Source organism: Lonchura striata, chromosome 20, assembly GCF_050655825.1.
Source record: "Lonchura striata isolate lonStrDom1 chromosome 20, ASM5065582v1, whole genome shotgun sequence".
NCBI lineage: Eukaryota > Metazoa > Chordata > Aves > Passeriformes > Estrildidae > Lonchura > Lonchura striata.
The window spans coordinates 7,380,095-7,400,586 of record NC_140722.1 but is presented as its reverse complement, the minus strand read 5'-3'; the positions used below and the strand labels follow the sequence as shown (position 1 = coordinate 7,400,586).

The following is a 20,492-nucleotide window of genomic DNA, read 5'->3' as shown; positions in this document are numbered from 1 at the left end:
TTGTCTGATCACCAGTTGTGCATCACTGGAATTGTGTCGGAACACACTTTGCAGTTTGTATGGTGGAGACATTTCTAGACTTTCTCATGTTTTTGGAGGAAGGTTAAGATACAGACTTTAGGTTGAATAAATCCTCTTACAGATTTCCAGAGTGATGTGACCTTGACCAGATTGTTTAACATTCTTGTGCCTTTGTCTCTGCATCTGTAGACTCAATTACCACCTATAGAGATGTCCTGAAACTCCATTTGTTGAGATGTATAAATCATGATCAGTATGATGGAAGTGTAAAGTTTATTCTATATTAATATTTTTACAGGGTGTGTAAGACAGTTCCCAGTAATGCTGATGTTTTTGCTATTGATTTGTGCAGAAGTTAACTTAAGTACTTTTTTTTTGTTCAAATGGATGTTCTTTGTTCTCTTCTGTGTAGACTGAATGCATGGGGGAAAGTTCCTTTTGGGGAAAAAGATTTAAGTAACGTGTAACGAGAATATACTTATAAACAAGGGTATTTTTGTACTCCAGTTTGATTTGTCAGAACTTTTTCAAATGACAAAGGATTTTCTTAGCCCTTTTCCCTCTTCCCATGTATTAGTTTGCAGAAAATACATAACTGGATGTAACTCTGAAACCCTCACCCTCCAAGCACAGGCAGTGTGTGCAGCCCCTATAGCACCTCCTGTCCCTGTAATTCTAGAGCACTGATGAGAACACAGAAACTCTTGCATATAGGGAAGTAATGCACTACTCCTCCCCTGGAATGAGGTAATACTGTGGTAATAAAGGTAGTAGTTCTTGCACAAAGTTGGAACTTGTTCTGGATTTCCCCTGGAAAACAAATCTCTATTTCTGTGGTCATGTTCATGTGACCTTTAACATAACAATCTGTTTCTCTTGGTTTTAATTCACAGACCATTCCTGTAGTGGTAAGTCCTTCTGCTGGGACAGTGGCAATGAGAACTGGAGTTCAATATGTTCAGACCACAATGCCAGTCCAAGTACGAAGAGTCTAACTGCTAACAAGAACTTCATATAATTGTTGGAATAAAAAAATCTAATAGAAATGTTACAAATAAACACAGTTCTTTGGATTAACCTCAGAGGTTCAGACTCTAGCTTTGTGTATGTGTACAAAGCATTAATTACACTACATTAATGTAAAGCATTAGTGCTGGCTTAGAAAAGCTAAGGACAGGTAAGATCCATATTAAATCTATGCTTCTTTTGTAAATAATGTACAATTTGTGGATGTCATTAGAGTACCATCTCCTTTTTATATTTGTATTGACTTTAACTTATAAAGAGCGTTTGAAGTTGGAAAAGGAAGGTTTAAAAGAGCCTTACCACAACCTAATGCTGAGAACTGGTCTTGGGAAACTGCATCAAGTAATCTAATACAGAAAATCTGAACAACTTTTTGCATTTGGAGTGAAAAAAATTTCTGCACTTTGAAACTCTTGTGGAATTTTTCTGGACAACCAAGTGATGAAGGATCTCTCTTTTCACCTAACTCTATTAGGCAGATTATGGACCTGAAATCCATAAAAATGTATACTGTTTTTCACAATGACCAGGTTGACAACAAATATTAATGTTGTTTACAGGTTAAAATTATTTTAAAATTGCATTCGATCTAAGATCACAAAATTTACGAAGTGTTAATAGCAGCTGGTTGTAACAGGATTTCTGATTACTGATATCAAAGATTGAGGAAAGTAAATTTGTTGCTATGCTTCACAGTTTTCTTATTTTTAAAAAATCCTCCCGAAGGACTTTGAAGAAGAACTAGGTGTGGAGAAAAACATGGATTGGGAAACATGGGCCAAGGACTTTTGATGGTGGGCCAGAGCATGTATTATTTATATGATGGAATTTATGTTTTCTGTAAGCATGAAGCAGTGCAGTATGAGAGGAAGTACCCCCTGGAGATGCTGTCTGTTACACTGAGGCTGTAGTCCCATTTTGTATGTTGTGTAAAACGAAAGCATTGAACAAAGCAAAGGTGATGTATGTATATGAGAAAATTAATTGTATGATATCATTCCAGTACATTCTGTTGTACATTTTAGTCACGTTGATTTCCCATTGTTTATATAAGAATGCGGTTTGTACAGTCTCCAGCTAGTACCCAGATTAGAGGGAAAAAAGTATTAGAAGAAAAAAAAGTGAGAACAGAATATTCATTAATTGCAGTTGTGTCAAAACTAGCCTAGCTGGCCTTATTTGTGAAGCATAATTGCTTTTAGCATATGGAAGTATTTTTTCACATTTTCTTTGTATAAAATTTGTATTAAACTTAAATATCTTTTTTGACAATTGTGTTTCTTTGTGACTAAGACAGGTGACACACACGATATCCTTTGGGTTTCTCCAATTTTTCAAGAAACGTCACAATTTTTTTATTAAACTGTTTTAGAAAAATGTTCTGTGTTGCTGGATTTCCAGTTTTGGTTCAGTCTGAAGGAATTTTCATTTCTGCATTCTCCAGATCACAGGTAACTTCACTTATGTTCACATCTCAGACGTGTGGGACCTTTGGATCCAAGCTTGTCCAGTTTGATATTTTGTACCATTTATTCATTGGTTGGGATTGGTGTTAGGTGTATTTGTGGGTAGAAATGGGACCTCTGAGTGCAACTGCAGCCCCTCAAGATTGCATGAACTGGGCAAGACTTCTCTGTGTGTGTCTTAATTACAAATTAAAGAAACAGGGAGCTTATGAGACATTGTAAAATCTTGGAATATTGTCTAAAGTTCCTGCTCCTGCAGCTACCCTGTTCTGGGCATTTGTAAAGCAACCACAGTTCATGTTCCCAGTGCTACTGTTTACAGAAGAGCACAACACTTGAAAGCCTGAAATGAGGTTTGGCCTTCCCCATGGAACCTGGATGCTGAAATGAGGCCTTGTGTTAGAGGAAAAAGAAAGTACAAGTTGTTGTAGGAAACCCCACTGCTTTCTGACACCTGTTCTAGCCTGTGGAGGTGTTTTTTTTTTTAATTAATGAACATTGTTTTTTTCTACAGAAGAGATGTTTTCTTTCCTCCTCTAAAATAACAGGTGACCAAATCCTAGTAAAGTATGTAGAAAATGTAGAAATACCTAAAACTACAAATGAAGGAACTGAGCAGGATCTGTGCATGTATCTGTGCATGTTCCCAGGCCTTCTGGATGTTCCCAAGTACAAAAGTCCTGTAGATGCCCTCTTCTATCTATGATAAATTGCCTGAATAAATCCTGATACTCTTTCTGCACTGAGAGATGAATGTGCCATGGTGACTGGAAGGAAGTCGTGACACCTGTGTGACAGATGATGTGTTCCTGACCCTTGGTGTGTCCCACCCAAAGCTCTCCTAAGAATGTCAGCAACAAAACCAAGAGCTTTCAAACCTTTAAATATATTCTGAAAGCAAAATCTTCCAAGAATCTTTAAGAAAAAAAACCCAGAATCAGTGCTCAGACAATTAAGTCAGGTGTTAAATTTGAAATTTCAAGGAAGATAAAGTAGCTGATGGATGGGGTATTAAAAGCTGATGTTGTGCTTCTTTGGGAATCTGCAATCCCTGGCATTTATTCTTCTTTCAAAAGTTTATTTACTAGAGTGCTTACCTTGTAAGTGTTAGTCAGTTCTCCACTGACTTTGTCAAATATGAGAAGTTACATCACAAGTGAAGGAAAGAACTCTTACAGCAAGGAAAACTTGAGGAAAAAAATTCTGCTCAGCAAGCCCTGAAACCCGCAATGGCTATGCTAGAAAAGTGACATTTGGCATGGAGTTGTGCTAGGGCCAGACAGCAAATGCCCCCACAGTGTGTACTGAAAGGCTTTGGTCATAATGATGTGTCACAGCTGCTGTGGGGCTGCTGCCTTGGGTTTATTTAAGATGAGATTTTCTGCTTTAGCTTGGCAGAAGAATCCCCTCTCAGCTCTAGCAGTGTTTTCTCTAAATGTTTTTAGAGGTGAGGAGTATCCCTCAGGTTTGTGTAGCACTTGTGTAATCCTTTGAGAGATGAAGGCTGTAGCCCTTGCTGCATCTCTAACCCCTCCTTCTAGAGATGCTGTGATCCTTCTGACCTCACCTGGTGCCACAGCAAGGAACAATCAGCCATTTTCAAACAAAGACATCCACCCAGGCCCAGAGAATTCAAATATTTTGACAGCAGGATCACCAGGCCAGCCTTGAAATGGGGAGCACACATTCCACCTCCTACCTTTAGATCCAAGAGGGGTGGCAGAGAAGGCAGGTACTCCAGTCCCCCAAAATGTAAACATGTTTTTATTGAATGCCTTTCACTCATCACAAGGTACTTTCCCCCATCCTCAGCCCCAAGACGGCAGCATAAGGCACCGTGTAGGCACATGCACAGTCCATGTTCCCTCTTGGAAAGGTTCAAAACCACGGCCACAGCTCTTACCAGCAGTACCATGTGTCCTTACTACTCATGTACACAATATGATTCTCCCCAGGGTTTGTTCTGGAGAAATGAACTATTAATTTAGAACAGTAAGACTTTCCCCACCCTCCCCCGCCCCCCCCCCCCCCCCCAAAGCCAAATGAAAAACACAGGTACAGAGCTTAATACCAGAGTAATGAGATTAGTTCATAAATTAAAAAAATACAAAAGAAAAAAAAAAAAGAAGAAACAAAACAACAACAACAACAACAAAAATCGAGTTTCACTCCTATTTTCAGAAGGTCCTGTGTGATGTGATGGATTGTGCAGAGATTCCTTGCTGTGTCCTCTTCCCCTTTGAAAACCAAGAACGCTGACAGGGAGACCCAGACTTGTAGCATTTGCCTTGCTGATGGCAAAAAGGGCATTAGAGCTCTGTGCCTCCACCTCCAGCAGCTGCAGCATCCCAGCGACTGGTCAGGAGGATTTTCCTCTGTCCAAAGAAAGGAGGATTTGAGACAATATTCTTTGGCTGCAAGTTCTTAAAGGCTTCCACTGAAAGGGTTCTCCTTCAAAAAAAAGAAAAACTGCAGTTGCTGTGGGATTTTTTTGTACTAAGAAAACATTGAGGAATAGCTGGAACTGATGTAAGAGTCTGAGTGAAGCCCTCCCAGTGCTAAGATGTTGGGGTCTGCTACAAATATTCAAGTTCCAAGGCGTGCCGAAGAGCTTCCAGGTCAGCGTGACAAGAGATTCTCCAGAAGGGCATGTTGTGCTAGAGTGAAACCAAAAGAGTGCAATGGTTTTTTTCTGTTTTTGTATAATGCTGAGATCAAAACAACTTTCTTAGCTTGTACCCTCAGGAACAGAGTTTTGTACTTGGCCACCAGGTTGCCACAGTGCCAGAGGCAAGGAGGCTCATCTTAGGCAGGGAGGAAGGGACAAAGTGGGAAGTGTCCTTGATCTGTCTTTCCTATGAGACTGGAAGACACATCCTCCACAATTTAGGAGTATCCTGCTTCACAGGTGATGGAGGATGTGGCCTGGATAGTAAACTTTGCTCCTATTTTTTTCCCCCCACAAATATTTAGGAATGTTTCTAGAATTGCAGTATTACTAGAAACAGTTTTAAGTGAACATCAGTAGTGGAAGGTGTTATCAGTGATTCAGAGACCAGTACATTAAATCTATCTATTGGAAAAGGAATTTATTAGAATTTATAAAACTATAAATAAAGGGATAAAATGCCACACAATCAAAATGCTTTCTAACAATTCACTTTCCCAATTAGCTGGAACAGTAGATCAAACTGCATGTTCTGTAAATGTAGGAACTGGTATCATTGCTCAGATCAATTATTCATTTAACATAACACTATTGCCTCAGGGGAATGTACAATAGGGTTATAAAAGAGCCTGTCCCCAAAAAACTTTCCTAACTCCCATTTATGGGAGATTATCTTAAATTATCCCTCTGCCTCCTTGTTTTTGAATTTGTATTCACTGTGATAAATCTGAAGCCCTGTGCACACATGTCCAAATTTTAACACTGGCCTGTTCCACTTGAAATCTGAGCATCTGGACAAAATCTGGAAGGTCAGCTACCTGTGACCTGCTCTGTCTTTATATTATCTTGTTCATTCTCCTAAAAATTATGAATATTCTGTAGGAAAACAAGACTTGCATCTGAAAGAGGACAAGGTGTCAACTTTTTAACTACTGTGAAGCAAGTGCAATCAATTTCATCGGGGACCTGGAATGTTACCTGTCACCAGAGCACCCTGAAAGATCCCTGAACAGCAGAGTTCCTCAGCAGAAAGCTGTGATCCCCATGGCTGCTTGCACAGAGAGAACCTCAGAATAATTAGAACATGTTCTTAGATGTTAAATACAACTTTTTTTGGTGTGTTCTGGAGCCTGGGGTTTGCGCTGGGTTTGTTTCTTGTCCGAAACTGTTAAAGCAGTTAAAGACACAGCTCCTTTCTGCACTGTGATTTGGTAACATTTAGGCCTCTGATTTTCTTTGCCTTCTCCCAAAATGTCAGTCTCTGCCCAGTCAGTGGTGTGTATGTAGCAGTAAATGTACAGAAAACCTGAACTGACAGCACTTAGTCCCTTCCAGCACGGGCAGAACACTGCGAAGAGTCTTTTATCACTGCAGGAATTCTCCTGTAACCATGCTGCTCCTGCATACACAGTTTCCTTCAGAGAACATGGACTTCCCAGATAGATCCTGATGAAGGGAATTGTTCCTTTTCCAACTGTACCTACCTGTGTACAAAAAACTCCAGTGGTTCCAGATGTTTATGTTCCACAGAGAGAGTCTATTTACACTCCTATAGCCTTTAAATACAATTAAAGCTTCTCTCTGGTATGTTGCCTATTGCCTGCCAGTAAACAAATGTTTTCTTTGAGCTGTGTATCAGTGTGTAGAGACAGCAAGACAACCAAGACAGCTGAAGAGACTGAAATTCACTGCTCTGCAATTTCAGTTTAAGGGGAAAAGTTATTTCCTTCCCCCTCCCCCAGTTTCTATTAAACCCCTTTCATTAAATTATCTGTTTTTCTTTCTTAAACCAGAAGAAAACTTGGCCTCCCAGCCACTCCTGTTGTTCAGCAGTTACAGATTTATCACTCATCAGACAGGTGAAGAAAAATGACCCCCGAAACTGGAGATGTTATCAGCGCTGTCAGCAGAACAGCAAAAGGCTCTCTGCCTGTCCCCTCCCTTTTTTGTTTTTTTCTGTATAAACCTCAGGTGTGTAGAAGGTTTGATTAACGATTGTCATCAATCAAAGGAGGCAACAGCCCAGCAAAAATGTGTTCTACTAATGGCTGAGCTGCTTGGGCCAGGAGACAGGAGGCCCTTGAAACCCCAGCAGAGGAGATTGCTGAACCTCCCCACCTCGCCAGGCAGGCTGGGAGCCCCTGCAGCCTTTGATGCAGGTCTGTTCACTGACCCACTGCCTTTGAAGTGTGGCACTGAGCCACAAGCAGCAGGCCATTGTCACTTCAGCCCCAGTCACGAATTCTGGGCTCTTCCTGACAGTTCCTCCCTTCCTGAGCTACAAAACCATCTACAGTTTTAGTAGTTTTCTAAGGTGGGTGCAGATATTGTTGCTTCCACTGGCCAGGAAAAATACACTGCTGCTTTGAAGATAACCTGAGATACAGTTCTGGGCATAGAACATCTGCCCCCCATCTTATTTTCTGGGATCCCTTTATTACTGGGCATGTGCAACCGAAGAGCTCAAATTTGCTTGGAAAGTCTTTGCAGGATCCTCAGTCAGAATGAGATACCAGGTCCTCCAGCACAAGGTTCAGCTGCATAGCTGAGCTCCTGTGATTTAATATTTGCAACATCACCTGAGCTGCACCAGTCATTTGTGTATCTGTTAAAAAATTAAAGTCTGCTGAAGATGGAGCTCATTCAGCCAGTTCCTGCATCTCAACTCATGTGCAATGCTCCTGGAGCAAAGGCAGCTCTACCACATTTCTCCAGTCACCTCAGGAGCACAAGAGCCAGGATACACAAAGACATCTTGCAAATATTGTTTGCCATTAACAAATTGTATTCCTGGCCCTGTATAGCAAAATAAATGGAAGTTCCAGGCATGGTTCTGTTCTAAAGTTTAGGAAATGAAAACTTTGGCTGTTCCAATTCTCATTATTCCTGATCACACTGTGTTTGCAGTTTCTGTTCTTTGTATTCAGTGCAATTTTCTAATTTCATTTTGCTTGTGAAATTAATCACATTGATCCAGAAGTCATTGATGAAGACAGCAACTCTGTACAAACCCTTTGGAATTTGTTATAATGAAGTTACACTCATGATCTCAATGAGTCATAAATACAAACACATGTATGAATATAGGCATATTCTAGTAAGTAATTCAAAACTAATTCCAACAAGTTAGAATTTACAAAAGCAGCACGTGTAGATCAGAAATTCACTCTGCCTGCTCATATGAGGTCACACACTGGAATTTCCCTTTTCATGTCTTTACAGCCATCTTCATTAAGCAAGAATGATTCCTGCAACATGTGACACAGCAACTACCTGAAATACTGTACCAGCTGCCAAAGTGTGGGGGATTTAGAGTATGGAATTTCTGACAAGGTGATTGTTGAATATTTTACATTTAAGAAATGAGACAAATTGTAAGCTGCTTCAAATTGAGGGAGCTTCATTAAATTCATAAGTAAAGGGTCACTGCAATCAAAACTTGGGAGAATCCAGCATGGCATCCACAAACTGTACCTTTTTTGCTCCCTGTTCCTCTTCAACACCGTCTCCTATTACAATGTACACGGCTTTCCTTCCAAACCTCTGCATTATTCTTTCAAAACAGCTCTCTTTCCCTGAGCAGCACAAGAGAAGATACATTTTTTAATCTGGACAAACACCACAGGCAGAGTTAATATTCAGGCACAGGATCTGGAGTTATCCCCTGACTGAACTGGCTGCAACATCCTTTGCTTTCTTTTCAAACAGGATCTTCTTCTGAGGCAGATCCTCTCCATCTCATGACAGTTGCTGGCACTTGTTTGTCAGCCAAGGACTTGCAAGTGCTGCCAGCTTTCTGTGAGCTTTGTGACTGTGATGCCCTGCTCAGGCCACCAGCAGGCAGACTGATGTGACACTCATGGCATTCAGTTTCCAGAGCCCTCTTCTGTTCATTCTGGTTGCAGTAAAAGCATGAAAATCCAATCCTCAGAGGTTCAAACACACCAGAAAGAACAGAGCACAAAGAAGCCCCAAGCCAACTCTATCAGTACTTATTACTCACAAAGCTTCACAAAGCTCATTCAGCACACTTGACCCCTCTGCAAGAGGATCCAAAGAGTGTTTCTGTAGCAGGTCCAAACAGACCTTCCTTCCAGCTGGGTGCAGCTGGACACCCCACGAGCTGTCAGTGCTCCACAGGGTGGGTATATTTCTATATATCTGGCTCACTTCCCTTTGGAGACACTTGAGAAGTGTTAGACTTTTTTTTTTCCCTGCAGTCTGTACTAGGTTAAGTGTGGGAGTCAGAATGTGAATTAGACATCTGTTAGTAGGGAGCTAAAAATAAAACTCACTCATTGCATGACTTAGGGACAAAACTTCAGCCTGTCTTAGGTGAGGCCTCAGTGAATTTGTTCTTACCTGTTTTTGTTGCACTGTAAATGTTTTCAATGGGGAAGACAGTGCCCAGCCCATAGAGAAGCACTTTAGCCAGAGCTGGTATAAGCTGAGTTGTGGTGACCAACACATTCACACAGTTGGGCCTAGGAAACAGAAGGGATTAGAAATCTGGGTTTCTCTCTTTCACCCTGGAATGAAAGATGGTAGGAAGCAAACCTTTCCTGCCACTGGAAGTTCCCGAGCCAATGGGGGATTTTGTAGCCAGAGAGAGATAATGTGAGTACCAGAAATGCCTTTTGATCAGCTCAGTGGAATGAAAAAAACATCAACCAAACTAGCAGCAGTGGTGCAGCCTTACTGCAAGCTTGCCAGGATCTCTTTGGTGGGAATTGAAACACAATGTAGTAATGTCCATGCTGAGTTCTGTGAGTGAACATGTTCAGGGACAGAAGGGCTCTTCCCTCCCTCTCCTCTTTTGTAAACCTGCTCACGTGAAAATGGTGCCATGGCTGAGGGAGCCAAGAAAAGGCAAGGAGAACTGTTTTGGTTTTGCTCAGTTCACCATCCCAAGCTCACCCCAACCCTGGATAATTCAGCCTGGCAAACATGTGCAGACTGGCCTCCCACAGGCTTGGCCAGCCAAGTCCTGTAAATGTGTCTTGATTTGTTTAGAGGGGGAAACAAGGGAAGCAAAGGAAACCCACAGGCAGTTCTTGGAGCTGTTCTTACCGGGAATGTATCAAATTCAGTGCCTTCAGAGCATGTGTGAGCCAGAGATCAGTCAGTGCTTCCAGCTCTGCTCTCAGCTGCAGCCAGGTTTCCCTCTTAGGAGCTCCTATCAAACCTGCAGGCAGGGAAAGTGTCTTTGCAGAAGCACAGAAAGGGAATTGCATGGCTTTGTATGCACAATGCCAAAGGGCACTGCCTGTGCTCTGAACTCTCCCACTGCCCCTCTCTTGCCCCTGGTGCCACTGCCTCCCTTTGTCACTGCCATGTCACTCCAGGGCTCTGCCTTGAGGTCTGAGGCTCAGCTGCAGCACAATCCTCTGCTGCTGCAGCTCAGCTTCCTTCCCTTCTGGGGGAATGGCTCAGCGGAGCACACACGGCAGGACCTCCTTGGAGCATAAATCTTGCATGGGAAGTGAGCAGGAAGATGGAAGAGCTGTGTAAAGTGGGCAGTGACCTGGGCAGAGAGACACCTGAGGCCAGGATGGTTTTGTTTCTCCTGAAAAGCCATGCCCCATTTCCAGTGCATGCAGGGTAAGACTTGTCCTCCAACCAATAAATTATCTGTAGTGATGCTTTGAGTTTTGCTTCTTTCTTTTTCTAGTCAGAGGGAAACCTGCACTGATGTACTGAAAAGGAAGCTGAGAGTCTCTTGGAAGAACTGTCTGGAGCTAGCTGAGATGAAGGAACCCAGGGAATCCTATTTCTGGTGATATTGTTTTAGGGGAGTTAAAACCAGCAGCTATAATACAAGAAAGCCTCCAGACAACAATCAGACATGCTGTGTATAAAAAAAAGGGCATATTTAGTTTTGAACTGTTTGCTTGCCTGCTAAACGTTCTGGAAAATTGGAGAAGGTTGCTTTCCTGCCAAATAAATCACAAAACAAATCCCCACTCCCGGACCTGAGTCTTTCTCAAACCACTAAACCAGGTATGTTAGTGTGCCTCCCGCAAGCCCTGCACAGAGCCACATTGCAGGGTGACTGCGGAGGCGCTTGCTCAGCTCGCTGGGAAGCACTCATACCACTCACATCATGAGCTCCCTACACCTCCTCCAGAGATGTCCCAAGAGTTCTGCAGCTTTTGGGAGGATGAAGGGCCTGCTGGTGGCCTGGCACTGGCACTTACCCCCCACATTGTTTTTGTAGGTGTTGTACATCTCTTTGACCCGGCGGTAGCGGAAGGCCAATTTCCTCATCCAGTCCACTCCCCCGTGAACCCCCGAGCCCAGGCACAGGTTTGCACTGGCAGTGGAACTGTGGAAGCCATCTGCAGAGAAGTTGTACGTGCTGGGAGAGGGAGGAGGGAAGGGGAGAGGTCAGTGTAATTACAGCCTGCAGAGTGCCAGCAGGGAGGGGAAAGGGTTGAAAAGAAATGTGGAGACAAGTGGCAGCAGAAACACACACAGGACACTCTGTACACAACTGAAGTCCATCTTCAGCACAATTACCAGCACAGATCTAAAAAATGTTCTGTTCCTGCATCAATTTCTCACAATAATCACCCATAAAACCACAAATTGCAAAGCTCTATGAGTTCTGCACATTTCATTCTTTTCCTTTTACCATGGCTCTGCAGGCAACACTTTGGGAAAAGCAGATGGAATTGTACAGAAGTAGTTTCTATGAACATGATCACCCAGCTTACACAGGTAATGGTAATGTTTGGTGCAGCTTGGGTACAAGTTTCAACAAGGATCTGGCATGGCAAAGTCCAGCTCCTCATTACTAAGCCCATCCACTACAGATTGGACAGTGGGAAACCTTTCAGTCTGGTTTTGAAGCATTTTGGTGACAGCTGTGACAATTGTCTGGTTAAATCATATAAGGAACTGGTGTGATCTGACTGGAACTCAACCTAATTTAGATATATTTCCCATAATGGTTCGAAGCTCAGCATAGCCAGAGCCTGACAAAAGGCACAGGCACAATAATGTGAGAAGGGGGATTCTGTACTTGTGTGTGCTCAATAAATGCACACAAGCATGGAGCCAGGAGGGGAGACAGTGTAGGCCTGAGAATCACTGACCAGCCCCTGCTACTTCCAAATGGCTGGGGACTGCCTGTCCTGCAGCTCCCAGCCTCAGAGACCCCATACCTTAGATCCTGACCATTATCATCTGATGATACATCATCTATGTGGATCTGGTCACAGTCCTAGGAGGCAGATAAAAAAAAAAATACAATAGTGAGTAAATCTTGTGGAAAAAAATATGAAATAATATAATGCAAAATTACTTAAAGTGTAATATTAAGGAGATAAAGCCTTACAATTTGCTAGTATTGTAGTCTAGCCAGTTAATTGTTTGCAACAAGTATCACATAACACTTGCACAAAATATGAACAGATAGAGAGTGTGTGTGAGATATTCTGTTATCTAAGGGCACACCAGCTCTTGACTAACATAGTGAGTGGAACTCCTTATGCAGACAGAGATGGAGATGCCTGTGGTTTAGCCAGGAAAGCTGTGTTTTTTCTACTCTGTATGCATGATAAGGCAGAGACTTGGCAGCCTTTCCCCCTGTGGGAATACTGCTCTGGACAGGAGGTGTATGCCCACATAATTACAGGGGAGATCTGTCCCAGGGAGGTTTCCAGAGACGCCTGTCCTGCCTGTGCTTTCCCAGTTTGTTCTGAGGGGGATGAGCTTCCTTTGATGTGCAGGGAAGCTGGGCTGAAGCACTGAAGGCAACAAACACTCTTTCACTGTCCCAGACTGAGCTGAGGGATAATGTGTGTCAATAATGAGGAAATCTGTGCACAGGAAATTTAAGCAGAATATACACTTGGAGCTCAGCCTGCATAAAGTATGTGCTCAAGATCTTATCTTCCAAAATCCTTCATTGTTCGAATGGTGGAGGCCCTGCCTCAAAAATGTGAGAAATGTTATTCCTTTGGTTTCTTTCCCAGTCTCAGCATTAAGATTAGAAAGAGAAAAATTGGGAAGTCTCCCCCTGTACCTTAACTCTCTCCATGAGACTTACAGGTGAGAGCAGAACCGAAGGCCTGCAAGCTGATGAACACTATCTTTTATTTTGGTTGATTTTTCAACAGAGTTTAAAAGCCATGACACCTGGTACCACAGGATTCTGGAGTCAGAACAACTGCAGTTAACCAAGGTGCAGTAACTCTTCACCACTTCAGTGTTCTGCAAACCACAGAATCTGTTTCACCTTCCTTACACAATGATGAGTTTGATGAATTACTTTAAACTAGCCCCTTTCAAAGAATGAAAATAGAAATCCCCAAACAAGTAACCAAACTCTTTGTCAAAGGCAAAACACGACAGGTAGTTCTTGTCCATATTAATGAGATTTTCTGCAGCATTTTAGATAATTCTCAGAATGACACATAACTGCATCTTGTTCTCATCTCATCAGCCCCTCTTATCAACCCATCACTGGAGTATATATTGCTGTATATAATTGCAGCCAAGCAGCTGAATAGCAGATCTCTGCTGGCACCTCTCTCCTCCAAGCCCAGCATGTTTTAGCCCCCTCTCCCAGTAGCTGCTGTGAACCACGCTGGGTCACCTTCCACAGCTCACCCCACTTCAGCTGTGCAGCTGCATTAGGTCAGGGGAAAGGCATTTGTGCAGGGATCTGTTTTTCTCATTTGTGAATGGATTGTTCTGTACACTGAAGTGTGACAACAGTAGCTATCACATTTCTGAGTTAATAAAACACCCTGACACTGGCTGAGACGCTACCTCATAGCGCCGGCTGCGCCTCTCGAGTTACGGAGCCGCCTGCGCCTTCCTGCAGCCTGCAGCACTCCTGCAGCCTGCAGCACTCCTGCTTCCTGCAGCCTGCAGCACTCCTGCAGCCTGCAGCACTGCGCCTTCCTGCAGCCTGCAGCACTCCTGCAGCCTGCAGCACTGCTCCTTCCTGCAGCACTGCTCCTTCCTGCAGCCTGCAGCACTCCTGCAGCCTGCAGCACTGCGCCTTCCTCCTGCACCTCCTGCACCTCCTTCACCTCCTGGACACCTCAACAAGAGGGACTCGCTCACCGAGGATACCTCAGCTGCTGCAAAGGAGGAGGTAGCTGGAATGGCAGGGAGGCTGTGCTGGGGACGTGGCCCAGGTTTCACAGCTGCTGGTTTTCAAGCTGGGGTCTCAGGGTGTGCAGCACACACAGCCTGTGCCTCAGGTGAGTGTCTGAGACCTCAGTCAGCCCGTGCAGCTCTGGGCACTGGGCTGGTTTTACTCCTGGGCTATCTCTGGGCACTGCACAACCTGCCTCCAGGTGGGACCAGCCACATTTAGAGGAGCCTGGGCTGTTTTAAATGGCACTGCTGACTTGGAGAAAGCCTCTGCTGCCTCCTTGTGAAACTTCTGAGAGCTCCTTCTGTTATCCCTCACATTGCCTCTGAATACTCCCAAAGTATGTCTCGTGCAGGTATAAAAACAACTCACAAAGGCACACGTAGTCTGTTTGTGGATCAGGACTGTGCTAGAGAGTTTCACACATCTCATGGATCCACTGATCAGGGCAGCTTGCATCCCTCATTAGGTGGGGGTTAACAGTTCCCAGAACACAAAACCTCCAGGGATGGCTCCCAAAGGCAGCAACTTGTAAACACACTAATCCCCTTGTTTGTTAGTTCCTCATCCCCTTTCAGTCCTCCTGTCCTTAATACCTGTTTTCCAAAGAGCCAGACAACAATATCTCCAGAGGGGTTGGGGGTGGAAGGTGCTGTTCTTTAGCCAGCATTGTACTGTGAACAAAAGGCATCTGGGGAAAAAAAACCCACAATCCTGGAAAGTCCAGAGTTTGTATTTTAACTTCACTGTGATTTTTAACCCTGGGTGAGTTCTTTTCTCCCCGATTCCCCTAAAAAGGGGAGCAGAGAGGGAGAATATCTCCTGTCAGGTGAATATTTGCTGATATATTCTGCAGCATGATGAGAGCCCTTTGTGCACAACACCTTGCAGACTGTAGGGATTTCATCTGCCTGTAGGACTTGAGCTGCTGACAGAGAATCCCTTTCTGTAAATAGGCTGAAAATTTTCAGTAGGAGTCCTTCTGCAGTCACCTCCTGCCCTGGGGACCAGTGATCAGCCTCCTCCCACACAACCACCCCGAGGTTTGGGGTGCATCAGCTGGAACCTGGCCTGTCTGCTGCACTGCAGCACTAAGAGAGGATGGGCTGAGCAGGATGGACCTGAACAGATCCATCTGAATGGAACTGCACAGCCAAAATGCATTCAGCTAATGCATCCAGGAAACAATCACCTGAATCCCTTCTGGGTAGATCCTAAGAAAAGATAAAGCCTTGGCTAAACAGAGGTTCAGATTTTTTTTTTTTTTTTCTTTTGACAGCAAAAAGATTGCATTCCAGTTCAGACTCCTCCCTCAGATTTTGAAGACAGATTTTTGCTACTTCCTCGCCAGACTAAGGAGGATCACACAGATTCTACCAAGGGCTGTGCAAACCTTGATGTATCTATGGACAAATGTTTTGTCCTCATCAGGCCCTTCCTGGAAATGCCTCAGAAGGGCTTTGCACCCTGGCAGCACCTTCACTGCAAACTGCAGCCAGCAGAATAAATCATTCCCATGTGCTAAAGCAGGGGAATTGATTTCCTTGTCCAACCTGCCTCTCTGGAAAGGATGGGTGACATTTTCTCCTCTCTTTCTCCTTACTCCACTGTCAGGACTGAGGCCAGCCATGCTCTGGTTAATCCAGTCTATTGGATTTGTGCTAGAGAAACATTTTCTGTTTTTAAGAGAAGTCCTGCTTTGGTTTTGGATGGGAAACTCTCCCCCTGCTCTCTCAGCTCCAGCACCTCCCGCTCTGCCCTAGCACAGGAGAGGGTCAGAAATGGTTTCTGCCCCGTGCACTGCAGCTCATTTTGTCTGGTACAGGCCAGCATTGCACCACATGATGGTGCTAATGTATATGGGAATGCTTGTGGGTCTGCAACTGAATCTATTCCCGGGCTGGGTTGTATAAATTCTTTTTTTCGTTTTTAAGGCTTTCATTCACTGCATTTTTTAAAGCCCAGTACTCAGTGATGTATGATCCTTAAATACCTCTCTGGGAATACACAAAGGTGGCTTTTATTTATCATCCTAAATGAAGGAGTAGGGTGGGTAACTCTGGATGACTCTGTTGCTGCAAATTCTTCCAAACTGACATGGCTTTTTTGGAAAGTAAAATTCTGTAAAAGCACATTTACTTTTCTTTAATTCTCTGTCATCCATCAATATTTCATTGAAAAAGCTCAGCTAAAACCAAACCACCAGTGCCCAGAGCTGTTACTGACTGACAAATGTGCACAATTTGATGAAGGCCAGACAATTTGCTGCTTCATTTAAAATTTCAGAGCAGTAAGTGAAAAAAAGGAGAAAACTTATTTTAAAACTAGTAATTCTTGCAAAAGTCTAGAAAGGCAGAGGGGTTTTGGAGAGTCACTGTGAAGGACATGGAGCTTGTTGCATCACATATTGAGATCTGATGGGAAAATGGTGATGAATCTGTGGTAAATTATCACTATTTACATACTATCACTATTTATTTAAACAATGCCCTGGGCTCCCAAAGAGTTTTTTTTTCCCTAAGAGAAAGATTTTACTTTTTACTTCCTGTGCCCTCATCACAAACTCCCGCTATGAAAAAAGTTGAAAGAGGAGAAATCTGTCAGTTCAGGTGCTTGTCTTTGAAAGGAAATAAAAATTCTCAGCAAGTGAAACCTCACTGCAAGGAGCCAGGTGGCAGGAAAGGTTGTACCTCCCCTGACAGAGGGGACCACAGTGCAATCAGGCAGTGAGGAACCACAAATTCCCACTGAACTCCTCAAGCACAGAAAAAGTTCTCTCCTTTCATCTGGCACAGAAACAAATCCTGACTTTTTCAAGTGAAGGAAAAAAAAAACAAACCAAAAAACCAAAAAAACAGACCATACCAGTCTGCCCAGGGATGCCAGGTTTTTTCTTCTCCAAATGCCTCCAAGCAGAGTTGTGATTCCAAGGTGCCCAGAGCACAAACCCCACCTTATGACTCTTACCTGCTGCATTCAGGCTGAGTGCTCTGACTGCAAATGCCAGCACATTTCCATCACTGCTGCACAGCTGCTCCTCAGTGTTCTGCCAGAACCACTCTGCCTGCATTTTCCCACACACTCAAAAGGATTTTTGCTTTGTATGAGAGACAGACAGGTCTAACTATGTCACCAGCAGGAAAAGTTCTTCCTCTTGGTTTATTACATTAAAACTCCCATAGCTTCATCCTACAGCACTCCTGAGCTTGAGCAGACCTCCTGCTCTCTCTGCCTGTGCAAAACCTTCCTCGAGAACAGAGCAACATTTCAAAACCTCTCCTTTGGCTCACAGCTAATTGCTGTCTGCCCCCATAGGATCTATGCTAATTTAGCTGAATAAAATTATTAAATAGCAAATTTCAGGAGAAGCAGCAGCAATGTCCTCATTATTACATTTAGTAAACCTGCAAAATGCCATCATTGTTAACTGAGTATTTAGAAAAAAAAAATCTTGAACAGAATGGAGGTGTCAAAGGGATGCTTCCATATGCCAACTAAGGTCCATTTCTCTGGGGTCAAAAATAAAAAGTTTACTGGCCAAACCCCCTCCCCAGGTTTGTAGACCACATGTAAATGATTACAGAGAAAGATTTTAAATAAAATAAGCAGCCACATACCTCCAGGTCATTGAAGAACAGATGTGTATCTGCAAGGTTGAAGATCATTTCTTCCATCATGAGACCTATCCTCACAGATGTTGTGGTGTCCTGTAGGAGGAAAATCAGGATTTTTCCATTCACTTTGATTTTCTTCTTTGGGGATAGGTGTGGGGGGTGGGAGATCTTAGACCAAATCCAGGATCTATACATTCCCATTTCTTAAGATACATTTATTAAAGTAATTTTACTTCCCACGTGTATTTTAACATTAACATGATTTTCCCATCCTTACTTTTTCTCCCCTAGATGAACAAATTCTGTCCTTTCAAGGATGTCTGTGATTCACTCTGACCACTAAGAGCCCACACACTTCAGATGAAATAAAGATCCTTTAATCACCTGAAACTATGTGAGAATTGCTTCAGTAGGTTAGACAAAAAATTGATTTCCAAGAGCATCATTAGTGTCTGGTTTGGGGGTAGTTACCCACGACATGCAGAGGGTGACTCTGTCCTGGCTTGTCCTTCAAACTAGCAATTCCATTCCCACTGAAGCTGTTTACTTATTTACCAGCATCAGCAGAGTTAAAACAGCTCCATCCTACCATGTAAAGACAATTATAACATGATGAAGTCCTTGTCCAACACAACAGCAGGCTTGCAGAGCCTCAATGGCAGCCACACCCAAATAACAACATTGCTTAAAAAAAACCAAATTGACATAAAATTTACCAAAAAAAAAAAAAAAAAAAAAAAAGACAAGACACAGCACACATTCAGGACAGGTTCATCTGTTTCTCCAGCTGGTGTTGGGAATGGCAAAGCACCCAATGCCCCTGACTGAGCCCATTTGCTCCCTGTGATTCTCCTGTCCCAGCAGCTCCCAGCCCAACCACCTCTGGGTCTCAGACCCTCCCCAAGAGGGTCCCAAACTGCCTCCTGAAAGGGAAGGACATGGTGCAGAAGCTCTGGCTGCCTGTAGCATTTTTAAACCACTGAATGTGAAGATGCACATGCTGGCAGCTCTAAAATATCTTCTGCACCTTCGTAAGAACATGTGAAACTTCTCACACCCAGATTCTGCTCCTGCCAACATCAGTGACAAAACTTTAGTGAGTTCTCCTGGAGAAGGATGATGCTACTTGCAGCTCTACTTAAGTCAGTTTGGTCAATTCGTCCTAGAAAATTAATGTTTTTCCCTATTGAGACAGCACTGAGCTAGTGAAAGGGCTGTCACTTCACTGCCTCATCAAGTCAGCAAGCCAACCACCCCTCCTGCTCCCAAACAACTAACCTTGTTCCTAAATCCACAGCAAGAGCACGGAAACACAGTGACACAAACAAAGTTACCAGCAGTGCATTTTCTTATTCATTAAACAGTTCAAAAACAGAAGGAAAAATAATCTGTATTTAATTTGATAAACAGTCACAGCACAAAAGCGTTGTGCCTGTTCAAACTGAACAACAGCAGAAAACTTGGGAAAAGCCCACATTCCCACAACAGAATTTTCTTTTTGTTGTTAATTCATCTTCAGTAGGTCAGACATCACATCCTGATGTATAAATCTGCCTTGCTTTAGCATGCTGTGTGACTTCAGTAGAGGAAACCCACCCACTTAAAGAGTCTCTGCTCGAATTTTCTGCAGATTTCTGTGGATCCTGTTATTGTATGACAGGACAGCAATGACCTGGCTGAGGGGCTCTAACAGGGAGCACAATGGAGGGAGGGTGAGCACACTTCACTCAACCTTTGTGGCAGACACTGCTGACATGGATGGTGTACTACACACCAAGCTAATTACTGCACATTCCTGGTGAAGTTCTCTTTAATTAGAGCAGAATGGCTGTGGTTTCAGCCACGTGTGTCTCACCAGCACTGTGCCCATTACAGAGAAGCTCTGTCACTCATGTTCAAACATGCTTGCTGCTGTCCCAGGAACAAGAGCCTGGCTCTGGGCAGAAAGTTAAAACTCCAACAGACTTGCCTTGAACATGTCTCTCATTTCCAGCCCCAAACCTGCTCCCCTGATGAGGCACAGGGACACAGACCTAATCAGGGCATTGGACTGTGGCCCCATAGGAACAGCACTGAATCAAATTTTACTACCCAGGTGTAGTTACACAGGGGAACTGTTTTGAAGAAAATATGCTGCTAGGAAGAAATTATTTTGTAAAATGGTTTTTAATGAAGCAATTTATTTTTATACATTTCAAGGATCATTAGCCTTTAAAACTCTTTCAGGAAATCTCATTGGTTGCTATCTGTCATTTATCCTCTAAGTTTCATTTTAGCTTTATTGGTATTAATCACTAATGGGGAGTAGGAAACATTTCCACAGTGTATGAAGTTACCTCCTCTTTAACTAAACAATATGGAAACCAAACTGTAGATGAGAGGGGGGTCTGGGGAAAAAAAAAAATCTTTCTCTTGAGATACAGAATATGATGGAATGAAAACAAAACAGAAAAATGCACTTTACCACCCAGAGGGGAAGTCGTTTGGGGAAATTATTTGGCACCACTGCTTCCACAGTGTGGACATTTCCTCCACAGCAAGGCACAATTCCAAGTCTTAAAGAGGCTGATAAAGTTGTAAGGCCA

General features: G+C 43.3%; 2 protein-coding genes across 26 annotated transcripts in view; one reads left to right on the top strand and one right to left on the bottom strand.

Moving 5' to 3' along the window:
* The window catches only part of ZMYND8 (zinc finger MYND-type containing 8), a 48,835-nt gene extending 47,732 nt beyond the window's left edge, over positions 1-1,103 (top strand). Inside the window, exon 20 of the mRNA XM_085558056.1 lies at positions 915-1,103. Coding sequence (XP_085414182.1) covers positions 915-1,016 — 102 coding nt within the window. The 3' untranslated portion in view covers positions 1,017-1,103. The remainder of the gene's footprint in view (positions 1-914) is intronic.
* Positions 1,104-4,249: 3,146 nt separating this feature from the next.
* Positions 4,250-20,492, bottom strand: part of EYA2 (EYA transcriptional coactivator and phosphatase 2) — a 90,860-nt gene continuing 74,617 nt past the window's right edge. For 24 of the 25 annotated variants that reach the window (XM_085558061.1, XM_085558057.1, XM_085558059.1 and 21 more), the window contains 7 exons: positions 17,911-18,000; positions 12,348-12,406; positions 11,379-11,539; positions 10,252-10,366; positions 9,544-9,665; positions 8,656-8,756; positions 4,250-5,170 (listed from right to left, as the gene is read on the bottom strand). In XM_085558061.1, the coding sequence (XP_085414187.1) occupies positions 5,090-5,170; positions 8,656-8,756; positions 9,544-9,665; positions 10,252-10,366; positions 11,379-11,539; positions 12,348-12,406; positions 17,911-18,000 (729 nt within the window). In that variant the 3' untranslated portion in view covers positions 4,250-5,089. The remainder of the gene's footprint in view (positions 5,171-8,655; positions 8,757-9,543; positions 9,666-10,251; positions 10,367-11,378; positions 11,540-12,347; positions 12,407-17,910; positions 18,001-20,492) is intronic. The other variant, XM_085558070.1, reaches the window with a different exon arrangement.